The 20,704-nt window shown below is 40.2% G+C and overlaps 1 protein-coding gene across 1 annotated transcript in view; it reads right to left on the reverse strand.

Annotated features, from left to right (window-relative positions):
* LOC110462587 (receptor-type tyrosine-protein phosphatase eta-like) overlaps window positions 1-1,945 on the reverse strand; it is an 80,291-nt gene extending 78,346 nt beyond the window's left edge. Inside the window, exon 1 of the mRNA XM_021516597.1 lies at window positions 1,839-1,945. Coding sequence (XP_021372272.1) covers window positions 1,839-1,874 — 36 coding nt within the window. The 5' untranslated portion in view covers window positions 1,875-1,945. The remainder of the gene's footprint in view (window positions 1-1,838) is intronic.
* Between the last annotated feature and the right edge of the window lie 18,759 nt (window positions 1,946-20,704).

Consider the following 20,704-nt stretch of genomic DNA (forward strand, 5'->3'; position numbering starts at 1 on the left):
AATGGAACATCATGACATAACAATGTACAATACAGTAGAGGGAACATCATGACATAACAAGGTATAAAACAGTGGAGGGAACATCATGACATAAGAAGGTATAAAACGGCACAGGGAACAACATGACATAAGGTATAAAACGGTAGAGGGAACATCATGACATAACAAGGTATAAAACAGTAGAGGGAACATCATGACATAACAAGGTATAAAACAGTGGAGGGAACATCATGACATAACAAGGTATAAAACGGCAGAGGGAACAACATGACATAAGGTATAAAACGGTAGAGGGAACACCATGACACATCAAGGTAAAAAACGGTAGAGGGAACAACATGACATAACAAGGTATAAAACGGTAGAGGGAACACCATGACATAACAATGTATAATACAGTAGAGGGAACATCATGACATAACAAGGTATAAAACAGTAGAGGGAACATCATGACATAACAAGGTATAAAACGGTGGAGGGAACATCATGACATAACAAGGTATAAAACGGCAGAGGGAACAACATGACATAAGGTATAAAACGGTAGAGGGAACACCATGACACATCAAGGTAAAAAACGGTAGAGGGAACAACATGACATAACAAGGTATAAAACGGTAGAGGGAACACCATGACATAACAATGTATAATACAGTAGAGGGAACATCATGACATAACATGGTATAAAACAGTGGAGGGAACAACATGACATAAGGTATAAAACGGTAGAGGGAACACCATGACATAACAAGGTATAAAACAGTAGAGGGAACATCATGACATAACAAGGTATAAAACAGTGGAGGGAACATCATGACATAACAAGGTATAAAACGGCAGAGGGAACAACATGACATAAGGTATAACACGGTAGAGGGAACACCATGACACATCAAGGTAAAAAACGGTAGAGGGAACAACATGACATAACAAGGTATAAAACGGTAGAGGGAACACCATGACATAACAATGTATAATACAGTAGAGGGAACATCATGACATAACATGGTATAAAACAGTGGAGGGAACAACATGACATAAGGTATAAAACGGTAGAGGGAACACCATGACATAACAAGGTATAAAACAGTAGAGGGAACATCATGACATAACAAGGTATAAAACAGTGGAGGGAACATCATGACATAACAAGGTATAAAACGGCAGAGGGAACAACATGACATAAGGTATAACACGGTAGAGGGAACACCATGACACATCAAGGTAAAAAACGGTAGAGGGAACAACATGACATAACAAGGTATAAAACGGTAGAGGGAACACCATGACATAACAATGTATAATACAGTAGAGGGAACATCATGACATAACAATGTATAAAACGGTAGAGGGAGCACCGTGACATAACAAGGTATACAACAGTAGAGGGAACATCATGACATAACAAGGTATAAAACAGTGGAGGGAACATCATGACATAACAAGGTATAAAACAGTAGAGGGAACAACATGACATAACAATGTATAAAACGGTAGAGGATATATAACATGACATAACAAGTTATACAAATATAGAGAGAACAGCATGGAATATAAAAGTGTGAATTTGTAGGTAAAATAACATGACATATTAAGCAAAACACTGTTGAGAAAATAACATGACATGTCAAACTATATTTTGTAGAGAAAAAGCATGACATATCAATATATGAAACGATAGAGAGGAACAATTATGATATATTAAAATATATTGTAGTGGAAAGAAAAAACATGATTTATTGACGTAGAAACAATAGACAGAACAACATTAAATAGGAAATTATGAAAAGGTGGAGGGAATAACATGTATTAAACAAACATACCGGAGGAGGACTTACCAACAGTAATGCTGTTTTAACCTGAAACGCTACCATAGTTTTAAAAGTATAAAGACGTTACATACAGCTTGTCAGTCCCTAACCCGGCAGTAATATAACTCATCTGAATGTTTGATCAAACATGTTTTTATCACCAGGTTGTAATAGTACAATTCAGACCAGATCGAATAAAGGCTATCTGATAACAGCACGACTATATTTACCGATATATTTCATTACGTCACCTAGATTTATTACGTCCACAGAGGTGTAAAATCTACTGATACGACATGTTTAAAAGGAACAGTACAACATTTGTTATGTATATTAAACAAATATTTCATTTTCCTTTGTTCACTTATCCTAGGAATCTCTGGCGTTCTTCAACTATATACATATCTTGCAGTGGTTCTACTATTCCTCCCCAATACAACCAAACAAGCGGTAACACTACGGTAACACTACGGTAACACTAACACTGCGGTAACACTACGGTAACACTACGGTAACCCTGCGGTAACACTGCGGTAACACTTATATACATATCTTGCAGTGGTTCTACTATCCCTCCCCAATACAACCAAACAAGCGGTAACCCTACGGTAACACTACGGTAACACTGTGGTAACACTGCGGTAACACTGCGGTAACACTCCGGTAACACTGCGGTAACACTACTGTAACACTACTGTAACACTGCGGTAACACCAACACTACGGTAACACTGCGGTAACACTAACGTAACACTACGGTAACACTACGGTTACACTACGGTAACCCTGCGGTAACACTGCGGTAACACTACGGTAACACTACGGTAACACTGTGGTTACACTACGGTAACACTACTGTAACACTGCGGTAACACTAACACTACGGTAACACTGCGGTAACACTACGGTAACACTACGGTAACACTACGGTAACACTACGGTAACACTGCGGTAACACTACGGTAACACTAACACTACGGTAACACTACGGTAACACTGCGGTAACACTACGGTAACGCTACGTTAACACTACGGTAACACTACGGTAACACTACGGTAACACTGCGGTAACACTACGGTAACACTACGGTAACACTGAGGTAACACTACGGTAACACTACGGTAACACTGAGGTAACACTACGGTAACACTACGGTAACACTGAGGTAACACTACGGTAACACTACGGTAACATAACACTACGGTAACACTGCGGTAACACTCCGGTAACACTACGGTAACACTGCGGTAACAGTAACACTGCGGTAACACTACGGTAACGCGACGTTAACACTACGGTAACACTACGGTAACACTACGCTAACACTACGGTAACACTAACACTACGGTAACACTACAGTAACACTGCGGTAACACTGCGGTAACACTAACACTACGATAACACTACGGTAACACTACGGTAACACTGAGGTAACACTACGGTAACACTACGGTAACACTACACTAACACTACGGTAACACTGCGGTAACACTCCGGTAACACTACGGTAACACTGCGGTAACAGTAACACTGCGGTAACACTACGGTAACGCGACGTTAACACTACGGTAACACTACGGTAACACTAACACTACTAACACTGCGGTAACACTACGGTAACACTACTGTAACACTACGGGAACACTACGGTAACACTGCGGTAACACTAACACTACGGTAACACTGCCGTAACACTAACACTGCGGTAACACTACGGTAACACTACTGTAACACTACGGTAACACTACGATAACACTGCGGTAACACTAACACTGCGGTAACAATACGGTAACAGTACGGTAACACTACGGTAACACTACTGTAACACTGCGGTAACACTACGGTAACACCACGGTAACACTGCGGTAACACTACGGTAACACTGCGGTAACACTAACACTGCGGTAACACTACGGTAACAGTACGGTAACACTACGGTAACACTACGGTAACACTACGGTAACACTGCGGTAACACTACGGTAACACTACGGTAACACGACGGTAACACTGCGGTAACACTACGGTAACACTAACACTACGGTAACACTAACACTACGGTAACACTACGGTAACACTGCGGTAACACTACGGTAACACTACGGTAACACTACGGTAACAATGCGGTAACACTACGGTAACATTACGGTAACACTACGGTAACACTGCGGTAACACTACGGTAACACTACGGTAACACTACGGTAACACTGCGGTAACACTACGGTAACACTACGGTAACACTACGGTAACACTGCGGTAACACTACGGTAACACTACGGTAACACTACGGTAACACTGCGGTAACACTACGGTAACACTACGGTAACACTACGGTAACACTGCGGTAACACTACGGTAACACTACGGTAACACTACGGTAACACTGCGGTAACACTACGGTAACACTACGGTAACACTACGGTAACACTGCGGTAACACTACGGTAACACTACGGTAACACTACGGTAACACTGCGGTAACACTACGGTAACACTACGGTAACACTACGGTAACACTGCGGTAACACTACGGTAACACTACGGTAACACTACGGTAACACTGCGGTAACACTACGGTAACACTACGGTAACACTACGGTAACACTGCGGTAACACTACGGTAACACTACGGTAACACTACGGTAACACTGCGGTAACACTACGGTAACACTACGGTAACACTACGGTAACACTGCGGTAACACTACGGTAACACTACGGTAACACTACGGTAACACTGCGGTAACACTACGGTAACACTACGGTAACACTACGGTAACACTGCGGTAACACTACGGTAACACTACGGTAACACTACGGTAACACTGCGGTAACACTACGGTAACACTACGGTAACACTACGGTAACACTAACACTACGGTAACACTAACACTACGGTAACACTACGATAACACTGCGGTAACACTACGGTAACATTACGGTAACACTGCGGTAACACTACGGTAACACTACTGTAACACTGCGGTAACACTACGGTAACACTACGGTAACACTGCGGTAACACTACGGTAACACTGCGGTAACACTGCGGTAACACTACGGTAACACTGCGGTAACACTACGGTAACACTGCGGTAACACTACGGTAACACTACGGTAACACTAACACTACGGTAACACTACGGTAACACTACGGTAACACTACGGTAACACTGCGGTAACACTACGGTAACACTACGGCCTTCTGTACACGCCCATCACGCAGGTCCATCTAGGCCAAGAATTTTGATATCATAAAACATTAGTAGGCAAGGGAGAATGAATGAGTAATGTTTGACGAATAGGAAAAACGAATTCGAAATTCGAAATAAGATGAAATATTGTAAGCATGTAAAAATGAAAATATTCTAATAATTTGGTCGCACGCGTTTGAAATCCCTCTCCCTACCGTGATGTACTTTCCAGGTTATCAGTGAACTCAGTCATCAAAACTCTACAATATCAATGCTCAAAAGTAATCCAACATGTGCTTCTACCAGCTTTGGAACACCCGGCAAAAATGGATTCTGGAATTGCTGTCTAATAAGAGTACGAATATATTTACCCAAATATTTCATTGTTTTACCTTCGTTGTATAGATCACAGATATGTAAAGTCTACTCATGTTTAGCTTTTGTTGGTAAGGGGAGGTAACTCTTACTTATGAAGGCGGTTCATATGATTGGTTGATAACATTTCAACCCTTTCTTGTACCGGATTTTGGAAAAATCTCAATAACACACAATGAACAACCTTCAGTACAACTGGAGAGTCACTAACTGTTTAAATTGTTGAATTCTTACTTGGTATTTCTAGTAAGTGTTGTACGTCACAAGGTGCTTGACTCTGCTCTTGAACAATTAGTATATGAAGTTTCCACTTGACTTGAATTTATTTTAGAATAGTTACAATGTAACAAGAAAAAATGTCTGTTTTCGCCACAAGTAGTTTTCTACAAGGGAGCAATGATCTCAAAACTGATATGAAATTTTATTTGACAGAATATATAAAGATAGTAAACTGTTGTTCTAATACTTGAGTTACCTTACACACCATAAACCTGTAACTGAACTTGCACGCGACCTCTCCCTCCATATTTAACAGCAGGTGTATCACGTTACCACCAAACTCGATGACAAACATAAGAGTTTTATCTGCATGTTTGTTAACTTCCCTTACTACAACAGTAACATATCCAAGTCTATCGATGGAGTTTTAGTTCTCAGATTATAAACTTTTCCTGAACCTGTTCAAAATATCTGGATTTTGTCAATTCTGTCCTATGAACAAAAAGTCTATAATGTGTTTCATACACAAAGTTTGATTATTATAAACTGTTCGGAGTTACAAACAAATCAGCTGTACTCAGTGTATAGGCGAAGTTGTTTGTTTACATACCATCTTTGTAACTCTCTGTGTCCGTGTCTAGTAAGCCTTTACTTGGCTGGGCATATTTACCCTGTATCCGTGTCTAGTAAGCCTATACTTGGCTGGGCATATTTATCCTGTATTCGTGTCTAGTAAGCCTATACTTGGCTGGGCATATTTACCCTGTATTCGTGTCTAGTAAGACTATACTTGGCCGGACATATTAACCCCGTATTCGTGTCTAGTAAGCCTATACTTGGCTGGGCATATTTACCCTGTATTCGTGTCTAGTAAGCCTATACTTGGCTGGGCATATTTACCCTGTTTTCGTGTTAAGTAAGCCCATATTTGGCTGGGAATATTTACCCTGTATTCGTGTCTAGTAAGCATATACTTGGCTGGACATGTTAACCCCGTATTCGTGTCTAGTAAGCATATACTTGGCGGGGCATATTTACCCTGTTTTCGTGTTAAGTAAGCCCTTATTTGGCTGGGCATATTTACCCTGTATTCGTTTCTAGTAAGCCTTTACTTGGCTGGGCATATTTACCATGTATCTGTGTCTAGTAAGCCTTTACTTGGCTGGGCATATTTAGCCTGTATTCGTGTCTAGTAAGCCTATGACTTTGCTGGGCATATTTAGCCTGTATTCGTGTCTAGTAAGCCTATGACTTGGCTGAACATATTTGATAGATAAGAGTAGATTCAGCTAACAACACAGTTTTATGTGCCGTCCGACATCCATATATCATTTGACTCAGCAATGATTCGTATAACATTAAAACACATGTAAGTTGAGCTAACGTTGTAAATATGCTTATTTCTATACTAGACAGTACGTGAGGGCTGTAACTGGACCCTCAGTCGTAAAGTGTATCAACACGGAGACAACTATTTATATTGTAGGGAAGGGCAGTAGGGTGTTAACATGGTGAGCGTGTGTTTCTGTCGATCAAGGAAGAAGGAAGATATTACTGCACATTGTGATAAAGTACCACTTCAAAACTCGTTAATCGTCATGATAGAGTGCCATATGTAGTCGTCATCACAACACTACAGCGTCCTTACATGTGGTGGTCACCTCAGCACTACAGCGTCCTTACATGTAGTGGTCACCACAACACTACAGCGTCCTTACATGTAGTGGTCACCACAATACTACAGCGTCCATACATGTAGTGGTCTCCTCAACACTACAGCGTCCATACATGTAGTGGGCACCTCAACACTACAGCGTCCTTACATGTAGTGATCACCACAACACTAAAGCGTCCTTACATGTCGTGGTCACCACAACACTACAGCGTCCTGACATGTAGTGGTCACCACAACACTACACAGCGTCCTTACATGCAGTGGTCACCACAACCCTACAGCGTCCTTACATGTAGAGGTCACCACAACACTACAGCGTCCTTAGATGTAGTGGTCACCACAACACTACAGCGTCATTACATGTAGTGGTCACCACAACACTAAAGCGTCCTTACATGTGGTGGTCACCTCAGCACTACAGCGTCCTTACATGTAGTGGTCCCCACAACACTAAAGCGTCCTTACATGTGGTGGTCACCTCAGCACTACAGCGTCCTGACATGTAGTGGTCACCACAACACTACACAGCGTCCTTACATGCAGTGGTCACCACACCACTACAGCGTCCTTACATGTAGTGGTCCCCACAACACTAAAGCGTCCTTACATGTGGTGGTCACCTCAGCACTACAGCGTCCTGACATGTAGTGGTCACCACAACACTACAGCTTCCTTACATGTAGTGGTCACCACAACACTTAAGCGTCCTTACATGTCGTGGTCACCACAACCCTACAGCGTCCTTACATGTAGTGGTCACCCCAACCCTACAGCGTCCTTACATGTAGTGGTCAGCACAACACTACAGCGTCCTTACATGTAGGGGTCACCACAACACTACAGCGTCCTTAGATGTAGTGGTCACCACAACACTACAGCGCCCTTACATGTAGTGGTCACCACAACACGACAGCGTCCTTACATGTAGTGGTCACCAAAACACTAAAGCGACCTTACATGTCGTGGTCACCACAACACTACAGCGTCCTGACGTGTAGTGGTCACCACAACACTACACGTCCTTACATGTAGTGGTCACCACAATACTACAGCGTCCATACATGTAGTGGTCACCACAACACTACGGCGTCCTTACATGTAGTGGTCACCACAACAGTACAGCGTCCTTACATGCAGTGGTCACCCCAACACTACAGCGTCCTTACATGTAGTCGTCACCACAACACTACAGCGTCATTACATGTAGTGGTCACTACAACACTACAGCGTCCTTACATGTAGTCGTCACCACAACACTACAGCGTCTTTACTACAGCGTCCTTACATGTAGAGGTCACCACAACACTACAGTGTCTTTACATGTAGTGGTCACCACAACACTACAGCATCCATACATGTAGTGGTCACCTCAACACTACAGCGTCCTTACATGCAGTGGTCACCACAACACTACAGCGTCCTTACATGTAGTGGTCACCACAACACTACAGCGTCCTTACATGTAGTGGTCACCACAACACTACAGCGTCCTTACATGTAGTGGTCACCACAACACTACAGCGTCCTTACATGTAGTGGTCACCACAACACTACAGCGTCCTTACATGTAGTGGTCACCACAACACTACAGCGTCCTTACATGTAGTGGTCACCACAACACTACAGCGTCCTTACATGTAGTGGTCACCACAACACTACAGCGTCCTTACATGTAGTGGTCACCACAACACTACAGCGTCCTTACATGTAGTGGTCACCACAACACTACAGCGTCCTTACATGTAGTGGTCACCACAACACTACAGCGTCCTTACATGTAGTGGTCACCACAACACTACAGCGTCCTTACATGTAGTGGTCACCACAACACTACAGCGTCCTTACATGTAGTGGTCACCACAACACTACAGCGTCCTTACATGTAGTGGTCACCACAACACTACAGCGTCCTTACATGTAGTGGTCACCACAACACTACAGCGTCCTTACATGTAGTGGTCACCACAACACTACAGCGTCCTTACATGTAGTGGTCACCACAACACTACAGCGTCCTTACATGTAGTGGTCACCACAACACTACAGCGTCCTTACATGTAGTGGTCACCACAACACTACAGCGTCCTTACATGTAGTGGTCACCACAACACTACAGCGTCCTTACATGTAGTGGTCACCACAACACTACAGCGTCCTTACATGTAGTGGTCACCACAACACTACAGCGTCCTTACATGTAGTGGTCACCACAACACTACAGCGTCCTTACATGTAGTGGTCACCACAACACTACAGCGTCCTTACATGTAGTGGTCACCACAACACTACAGCGTCCTTACATGTAGTGGTCACCACAACACTACAGCGTCCTTACATGTAGTGGTCACCACAACACTACAGCGTCCTTACATGTAGTCGTCACCACAACACTACAGCGTCCTAACATGTAGTGGTCACCACAATACTACAGCGGCCTTACATGTAGTCGTCACCACAACACTACAGCGTCTTTACATGTAGTGGTCACCACAACACTACAGCGTCCTTACATGTAGTCGTCACCACAACACTACAGCGTCCTAACATGTAGTGGTCACCACAACACTACAGCGTCCTGACATGTAGTGGTCACCACAACATTACAGCCTCCTTACATGTAGTGGTCACCACAACACTACAGCGTCGTGACATGTAGTGGTCACCACAACACTACAGCGTCCTGACATGTAGTGGTCACCACAACACTACAGCGTCCTGACATGTATTGGTCACCACAACATTACAGCGTCCTTACATGAAGTGGTCACCACAACACTACAGCGTCCTTACATGTAGTGGTCACCACAACACTACAGCGTCGTCACCACAATACTACTGCGTCCTTAAATGTAGTTGTTCCCGAGAGAGACACCAAAACAAAAGGTAAAACAGTAACAAGAATCAAAGAGACACCAACGGGTAAACAGTAACACGAACCAATGAGACACTAAAACAAAGGGTGAACAGAAACAGGAACTATGGAGACACTAAAACAAACGTTGAACAGTAACAGAGGCCAAGGAGACACCAAAACAAAGCGTGAACAGTAACAGAGGCCAAGGAGACACCAGAACAAAGCGTGAACAGTAACAGAGGTCAAGGAGACACCAAAACAAAGGGTGAACAGTAACAGAGGCAAAGGAGACACCAAAACAAAGGGTGAACAGTAACAGAGGCAAAGGAGACACCAAAACAAAGGGTGAACAGTAACAGAGGCAAAGGAGACACCAAAACATAGGGTGAACAGTAACAGAGGCCAAGGAGACACTAAAACAAACGGTGAACAGTAACAGAGGCCAAGGAGACACCGAAACAAAGGGTGAACAGTAACAGAGGCCAAGGAGACACTAAAACAAACGGTGAACAGTAACAGAGGCCAAGGAGACACCGAAACAAAGGGTGAACAGTAACAGAGGCCAAGGAGTCACCAAAACAAAGGGTGAACAGTAACAGATGCCAAGGAGACACCAAAACAAAGCGTGAACAGTGACAGAGGCCAAGGAGACACCAAAACAAAGGGAGAACAGTAACAGAGGCCAAGGAGACACCAAAACAAAGCGTGAACAGTGACAGAGGCCAAGGAGACACCAAAACAAAGGGTGAACAGTAACAGAGGCGAAGGAGACACCAGAACAAAGCGTGAACAGTACCAGAGGCCAAGGAGACACCAAAACAAAGGGTGAACAGTAACAGAGGCAAAGGAGACACCAAAACATAGGGTGAACAGTAACAGAGGCCAAGGAGACACCGAAACAAAGGGTGAACAGTAACAGAGGCCAAGGAGACACGAAAACAAAGGGTGAACAGTAACAGAGGCCAAGGAGACACCAAAACAAACGGTGAACAGTAACAGAGGCGAAGGAGACACCAGAACAAAGCGTGAACAGTAACAGAGGCCAAGGAGACACCAAAACAAAGAGCGAACAGTAACAGAGGCCAAGCAGACACCAAAACAAAGCGAGAACAGTAACAGAGGCCAAGCAGACACCAAAACAAAGCTTGAACAGTAACAGAGGCAAAGGAGACACCAGAACAAAGCGGGAACAGTAACAGAGGCCACGGAGACACCAAAACAAAGAGCGAACAGTAACAGAGGCCAAGGATACACCAAAACAAAGCGAAAACACAAATATGAACCAAGGAGACACCAAATCAAAGGGTGACCAGTAACAGAAGCCAAGGAGACACCAAAACAAAGCGAAAACACAAATATGAACCAATGAGACACCAAAACAAAAGGTAAAACAGTAACAGGAATCAAAGAGACACTAAAACAAAGGGTGAACAGTAACAGGAACTACGGAGACATCAAAACAAACGTTGAACAGTAACAGAAGCCAAGGAGACACCAAAACAAAGCGAAAACACAAATATGAACCAAGGAGACACCAAAACAAAGGTTATCTAGCTGTAGGACGACGGGCTCGTGACCGAAGGGTTGCAGGTTAGAATCACGGCACGGCACTGTGTTGTATCTTTGAGCAAGATACTTTACTCCGCTTGTTCCAGTTTACTCAGCTGTAAATGAGTACGTGGTTGAGCAGTGTTAGAATTGTAGAATGCTAGCTGTGATCGCCGAAATGGAAGCACCGGCTGTATGCTCCAAAGGGAGTGGAGAAAGATATTGGCTGGTTGAAAAGGCACTATACTCACGGATAATAATTTGTGAATCGCTTTGTGCCGACCTACGAACTAGGTTGTGATAAAGCGGTGTATAAGAATCTCGAATTATTATTATTATTATTATTTATTAGTAAGATGCATAGATATAGAAGGAAATTCAGTGTACCACAAAAACACGAGAGTTGAAACCAAGTATTGGGTTAAGGGAATGTTGAATTCCTTCACAATGTTATTCGGATTTCTATTCAAAATTATTGCAGATTGTTACTGCGGAGGACCGCATAAGTATAGCTATATTCTAAAACCGACCTACTAGGAGCCGCCCTTTATGATTCTAGTGGGGCCAGTAATTCGTACCGATCGTGTCGATTCTGACCCTTGATAAGGTGCCTGTTTACGTGTTTATATTGGGATAACGCGACCCCTTAGCGTCCAATTACCACTCTACTGTAATTGGATGGACCGGAAAGGGAAGTAATTCTGTTCTACAAGGGGCGGATGTTTCCTAAATTGACAGCGGTAACTTTGTGGCTAGGGTTGAAGTGTTTCTCCGAGCCTGAAGGAGTCAGACGTTGACGCTTATAGCCAATACGATGCACAAATAACACGAAATACAAACAACAGTTAAGTGTTGAGTTAGAAGATTTCTTTACATCCGATAACTTCAAATCCCATCTTCATACATTCCGATATCAAGGACATATGTATGATATCATTTGTGTCACAAAGTTAAATAAGTAATCACCATTGGTGATGTCAGTAACTGGTGCAGAACACATATGCTCTATTCTACTGCATATATAGTCATTCATAACTACTGTAGCGTAGATACTACTATCAATACAAACCTATAGTAGTTATAGGATCTTGTGATATCAATCAATCAATGCTATTTCATTATCGTTTTAACTTGCCGGATATTGGTTAAATATACTAAATGTATGACGTCTTTGGTATACATATGGAAACTTACCACACCTAAGGTATTTCTAAACTTTTTAGGTCCGCCTTGGTGAACGAACATACGAAAGATACGGAAACCCAAAAGGAAGGAAATTGACCAGATCAAAAAGGAAGCAGCGGGGGTCCCAGATAAATAAATCGGCTATCACAGACCATGCCGCACAGAAAAATCACGTGATTGATAGGGATAACCCCAAAGTTTTGGACACAGAGTTCAATCTATTCAGGCGGCAGATAAAGGAAGCAATCAGGATACGCCGCAGAGGGCCAGTTCTAAATCGAGACGAGGGGGCTCAAAAGCTCTCGCACATCTATGACCAAGTATTAAACAAAGCGTCGATGAATCGAGTCATTTCGGTACATATATAACAACGCTTACAGCGTAGCCGAATCGACATCGATTTTTGGACAACTCGTACACATTTTACACCTTTGTGTACATACGCTTCACTTGTCTTTTGTCTGAAGATGAAACAGTACATACCGAACTAGTTATCGAAACGTCATATAGAAACACTTATTGGTTGTGTAAAAAGAAACTTTTCATAAACACACCCAAGGGTACTTACCACACCTAAATTAGCTAAACACACCTCAGGTTACTTATCAAGTATTAAACGCTATATCAATCACATATATGGTAATTCAACACACATACAGCTACTCATCATACGTATGATAACTCATCACACCTACAGTTACTCGACATACGAATGGTAACTCATCACACCTACAGTTACTCATCATACATATGATAACTCATCACACCTACAGTTACTCATCATACGAATGGTAACTCATCACACATACAGTTACTCATCATACGTATGATAACTCATCACACATACAGTTACTCAACATACGAATAGTAACTCATCACACATACAGTTACTCATCACACATACAGTTACTCATCACACCTACATTTACTCAACATACGAATGGTAACTCATCACACATACAGTTACTCATCACACATACAGTAACTAATCACATCTACAAGTACAACTACATCTAAATCTAAGTCCGTTATTTGTCTGCTATTAACTGCATTTTAGGAGCGTGTTTAACCAAACGGTCTGTATGCGTTTGCGTTGAGTTTCCGTTGCGTTTCCGTTCCGTTTGCGTTAAGTTTCCATTGCGTTTCCGTTGCGTTTCCGTTGCGTTTCCGTTGCGTTTTAGTTCCGTTTGCGTTGCGTTTGCGTTTAAACGGACAAGAAAAACGGTCCAGGGTCTGTATAAGAGGATTAACTTCTCGGGTACCTACTTTTGATGCGGTGGGTAGGGGATTAGGAAAAGATGGCGGAAGTTGACGGATATACCTAAGTATTGCCGGATGTAATAAGAAAACCCTAGAATTGACCGGAAGATGTATTCAGAGAGGGTGGCTTAACTTACAGACAGACGATACAGCTTATTTCTCTGAGACTAATAACCTGTCACTAGACATGTCCACAGAAATCTTTGAATGAAAGATTTGTAAACATGTTGAAATAAATATAGTTGAGAAAATCAGAATATAGACCAACACAAGCATTCTTTCGTCAAATTTTAATTTTGTTTATTGATGGGAAATGAAAACAATAAAAATTGAACATATCTAGAGACAAAATCTGACAAAAGAATACAAGCATTACAATCAGAATTTCTCTGTCTTTGACAGGGCATATGTACGTAAGACATTCCGTAATTTTGTATGTTTAACATGTATGTATCCTTCATTATAATCAGAATTTCTCTGTCTTTGACAGGCCATATGTACGTAAGACATTCCGTAATTTTGTATGTTTAACATGTATGTATCCTTCATTATAATCAGAATTTTGAATTAGATGTTTTTTTCTTAAAAAAATGAAATTTACGTACCCAGAACAAATATTGGACAAAATGTGTAAAGAGAAATGAATCATAATAAAAGCTTTAAGTATAGCCGGAAACGAATTTTGACAAAACATTTTATCCTTCAAGAAGATTTGGTAAGCTACTTAAAAGATATATATATATATATACAACACAAAGAGTGACACTAGTCACGAATGCAATCGATAATGTTATTCATCCAAAAAGGCAGTATTGAGTTTGTTTTTCTTTCCGAAATGTTAACAAAGAAATGTTAGTTATAATTTATTTTATTTTATTTTTTTATTACTATTTCACTTTTGGTTTTATTTTCACAAACATTAACGACACAATATCAGTATATACACATATTTAACATTGTTATACATACACACACGTACCTACATACAAATGTGCATACCTGTACATCTAATACAGTGATAGAAAGGTCAATAATTTGATAGCATTGAATTAAATTTTATCATTTCTTACAGATATGAAAATATTCTACAACAGTTTGTATATATACCTGTTCAACATCTACTCCAAAAAGTTCGACACTCATTTATCTATTTATGTTTCATGTTCATAGACATAAATAATACAATATCAACATATAGACAGAACGTACTAAATATCTGTACCAGTGATACATATTTATAGCACAAGGCTTGATAGCATTTGAATTAGCTGTGCTGTTTTATCGTTTTAACATACAGAGATGAAGACAGTCTACAACAGTTTTTGTATACACCACTCTACATGACAAAGAATTTATACACATTTGTTTATTTTTTTATGTTCCCAATTATTTGTTTTGCGTTTTTATAAACATTTGTTATTCATAATTCATACCATTTTTGCACATAGAAATGAAAGGAGCTTATTTCCCTTCAATGATGTTTTTTCATTTTCATAGAAATACACAGGACACTATCAACATATAGACACATTTAACATAGTTAAACAAATAAATACCTACCTATTAAAGTGTTATATAGTACGATACTTTGATAGCTTTGCAATAAGTTTGATAGTTTCGAACAAACAGAGGTAAAATTATTCTACAATAATTTTTATATATACTTATTCTATATTTACAAGAAATGTTAAACGTTTTTTTCTTCATCTATATATATCTTTTTTTTTTCGTATATCTTTTTTTTCATTTTAATTTTCATAGACAGAAAATTAAACTCTATGTATTGAAAGCATTATTTGTTCTCCCGTGCTTTTGGAGTTTAGTAAGTGTGTTTCTTGTCTTTACAAAAAGTTGATAACAACATTGAGTGGCATGGGTCCTGATATTATTTGTAGTAGACTTTTTGAGTTCAGTAGATTTACCATACGAATCACACGGTCAGTCATTTTGTTTACAAAGAAATGGTATGCAATGCGCATGCGCTAGTAGAGGGATATCCCTGAACAAAACGTTGGTCAGACAAGTAGAAATACCGATGATTATCTTAGATTTAATCATTTTTATGAATCTATTTCAGCCAAATCCGATCGTTATTTTCCATATGGAGTCTCACTTGATATGTTTATGTAGTATTTGAAAAAATAAAGACAAAAAAATAGTTACTTCAACGTGATGCTCCTTTAAGCGATACATTTATACGTCTGAAAGTAATCAGGAAATTATCACTGACGTCGGATTAAACGTATTAAAAGTTGATAGTCAAATAAGAAGTTTGTTCATTTCATTCAAAGTAATATAGACGTCATGGTGGACGATGATAAAAAAAACACGTGTATGGAGCACATGTTAACATGCGTAAGTCCCCGACGGCATGTCCACGTGGTGGTTTGCAGACAGGATGTGTTCATAGTGCGCATGACGATGGTTACAGTCTCCATTGACATTATGATACACAGCAACGTTGTCGTAAAAGCATGGCGGCCGTACGTTGTCGGTACAAAGTCTACAAACTTATTAAAAGTTGATAATCGAGCAAGAAGTTTTTTTCATTTCATTCAAAGTGATAAAGATGACATGGTGGACGAGGATTAAGTGTTTGCGATGTTTATAGTCCCCGAAGGCATGTCTGTGTTATGATACAGAGTCTTAAACTTTTTAATTTATTAAATGATTATAGTCGAGCAAAACAAATTAGGTAGAAGTTTATACATTATATTCGAAATAATTCAGATGTCCGATTCGTCAGTGTGGACGATGCTAAATGGCCGCTGGTTTGAAATATTTACATTTTAGTCCCCGAAAGTATCTCTAATCGCAAATAGCATGGCGGACGCACGTTACCGGTATAAAGTCTACCAACTTTATCGATTTACCTACTTGAAGCCGACATTCTATATAAATTTATGTTGGAACATAACAACAAAATAAGTCAAAACAAACTGTGTATCGTTTTTCATCATTTTATTCAAAGTAATACACTTTCCTCCAGTTCGTCAACAATTCTATTAACTTTCCAAAGTTTCTGTGCAGTTAACGATGATAACACTTTCAAGATCATTTTCCGTTTCGTATGTGGTATTGGGGAATTGATGCTTTGATATGTATTTGATCATTTGCTCCCACACTATCATTTCAATAAAAAATGATTGTTAAGACAATGGTGATGAAATGGGCACTCACTAAAACAAAAAAGAAACATCGATGATATTATTGTAAATATTTTCACACATATGAATAAAATTTCAAGCAGACAGTGACTACGTTTTCAACGATTCAGATAGAAGAGCTCTGTTTATAACATGTTCAAAGTTCATACAGGCAGTTATAAAAATCTATGCTTAATGATTGAAATATTTTAACATAATCAAATGACCAAACAAACTTACTATTAACCATGGTCCTCACAAAATGTTTTTAACGAATCAAAATTTTGTTGTAAGTTTAAGTTGAAGCAAATATTGATCCATTTTATATGAATGAAAAAATTAAGCTAACATACGTATTAACATCTCTTCTAACCTAGCATATTCAAGCCGGTACCAGTTCGTAAGTTAGGCAATTTTACAAGTTACGTGACACTAGTCACGAATGCAATCGATAATGTTATTCATCCAAAAAGGAAGTATTGAGTTTCTTTCCGAAATATACAAAGATGACATATGCATATATATACATTAACAAGTTACAAGAAACAATTAACTGAATTTTTCAACGATTCAGATAAAAGAGCTCTGTTTATAACATTTTTTAAGTTCATATAGATAATTATATACCTGATACATTCAGATCCGGTAAACATTTGTTGTGCAGTTTTCGACATCATGATACGACGGGAAAATATTCTACATGTTCATTTTTTCTTAGTACTTTAAACATAAACAACACAATATAAGCAAATAGGCACATTTAACATCGTTTTACAAACACACACATACCTATAACATACATATTGTAAAATGATATATAGCACAATACTTGAATTACATTGGAATTAGTTTTATAATTTCCTACAGAGATGAATACATTCTACAACAATTTTTTATATACTTGTTCCATATTTTCTAAGAAATGTTAGACACTTATTTATCTTATTTTTTATTTTCTGTCTTTTTCCTTTTTTTCACAGACAGAAAAAAATATCAACATAGAGGCATAGTTACAAATGTAAATCCTTACATAAACCTAAAGTAATATATATTACAAGACTTGATATCATTTAAATTAATATTATCATTTCGAACAAACAGAGATGAATATTCTACAACAATAGTTATTTGTACCTTTTCCTTCTTTTCAACTAAATGTAAGATTTTTTCCGTCTTCATAGACATACACAGCACAATACCACCATATAGACACATATAGCATAACATAGTTATACCAACAAAAAGTCACTACATTTTCATATCTATAACACATAAAGTCTTTTATCGGTTTATTTATTTTTCATTATTATTTTTTATTGTTTTTTATTTGTTCTTAATTTTAATAAACATAAACAACACAATATTAGCAAATACACACATTTCACAGTTATAAATACAAACACACGTACCTGCATACGTATATCTATGAAAGTGATATATTGCACAGTACTTTGATAACATTGAAATTAGTTTCCTACAGAGATGATAATATTCTAAAACAGAGTTATAGATACATGTTCAATATTTACAAAGACATGTTCGACACTCATTTATTTATGTTTAGTTTTTTGTTTATTATTTATTTTTCGTTTCCTGTAGTGATACACTAAATATGTCACTTTCCCCTGACCTTGCTTGGCTATGTATAAACAATGAAGACTCAAGCCAAACTGTTAACAACCAACATGAGTATGCGTAAATGTCAACAACACCGAACTTTGAGCTCGAAATTAAAAACTAGAGCAAATATAAGCAAAGCAAAAACATGGAGACCATTTAAAAGAACAAACAGAATAAGACCGAGAGGGTAAGTGCCTTCTGTTTCCTGGACGACACCCCCATGTAATCTGAGATCTAGGTCAAATCAAACTGATGACGTCTTCATTGTGAGAACTTCGACCTTCATATCACACAAAGAAGTAGTATATTTCCCAATGTGATCAGGATCGCAACCATAAAACCATAAAATGCTGCATTGTCAGCTTGGAGACATCTACCAGGCTGTTCGGTGTAAGATCCAGCATTGTCAGGGTGGAGACATCTACCAGGCTGTTCGGTGTAAGATCCAGCATTGTCAGCTTGGAGACATCTACCAGGCTGTTCGGTGTAAGATCCAGCATTGTCAGCTTGGAGACATCTACCAGGCTGTTCGGTGTAAGATCCAGCATTGTCAGCTTGGAGACATCTACCAGGCTGTTCGGTGTAAGATCCAGCATTGTCAGCTTGGAGACATCTACCAGGCTGTTCGGTGTAAGATCCAGCATTGTCAGCTTGGAGACATCTACCAGGCTGTTCGGTGTAAGATCCAGCATTGTCAGCTTGGAGACATCTACCAGGCTGTTCGGTGTAAGATCCAGCATTGTCAGCTTGGAGACATCTACCAGGCTGTTCGGTGTAAGATCCAGCATTGTCAGCTTGGAGACATCTACCAGGCTGTTCGGTGTAAGATCCAGCATTGTCAGCTTGGAGACATCTACCAGGCTGTTCGGTGTAAGATCCAGCATTGTCAGCTTGGAGACATCTACCAGGCTGTTCGGTGTAAGATCCAGCATTGTCAGCTTGGAGACATCTACCAGGCTGTTCGGTGTAAGATCCAGCATTGTCAGCTTGGAGACATCTACCAGGCTGTTCGGTGTAAGATCCAGCATTGTCAGCTTGGAGACATCTACCAGGCTGTTCGGTGTAAGATCCAGCATTGTCAGCTTGGAGACATCTACCAGGCTGTTCGGTGTAAGATCCAGCATTGTCAGCTTGGAGACATCTACCAGGCTGTTCGGTGTAAGATCCAGCATTGTCAGCTTGGAGACATCTACCAGGCTGTTCGGTGTAAGATCCAGCATTGTCAGCTTGGAGACATCTACCAGGCTGTTCGGTGTAAGATCCAGCATTGTCAGCTTGGAGACATCTACCAGGCTGTTCGGTGTAAGATCCAGCATTGTCAGCTTGGAGACATCTACCAGGCTGTTCGGTGTAAGATCCAGCATTGTCAGCTTGGAGACATCTACCAGGCTGTTCGGTGTAAGATCCAGCATTGTCAGCTTGGAGACATCTACCAGGCTGTTCGGTGTAAGATCCAGCATTGTCAGCTTGGAGACATCTACCAGGCTGTTCGGTGTAAGATCCAGCATTGTCAGCTTGGAGACATCTACCAGGCTGTTCGGTGTAAGATCCAGCATTGTCAGCTTGGAGACATCTACCAGGCTGTTCGGTGTAAGATCCAGCATTGTCAGCTTGGAGACATCTACCAGGCTGTTCGGTGTAAGATCCAGCATTGTCAGCTTGGAGACATCTACCAGGCTGTTCGGTGTAAGATCCAGCATTGTCAGCTTGGAGACATCTACCAGGCTGTTCGGTGTAAGATCCAGCATTGTCATCTTGGAGACATCTACCAGGCTGTTCGGTGTAAGATTCAGCATTGTCAGCTTGGAGACATCTACC

Source organism: Mizuhopecten yessoensis, unplaced genomic scaffold, assembly GCF_002113885.1.
Source record: "Mizuhopecten yessoensis strain PY_sf001 unplaced genomic scaffold, ASM211388v2 scaffold10809, whole genome shotgun sequence".
Lineage (NCBI taxonomy): Eukaryota > Metazoa > Mollusca > Bivalvia > Pectinida > Pectinidae > Mizuhopecten > Mizuhopecten yessoensis.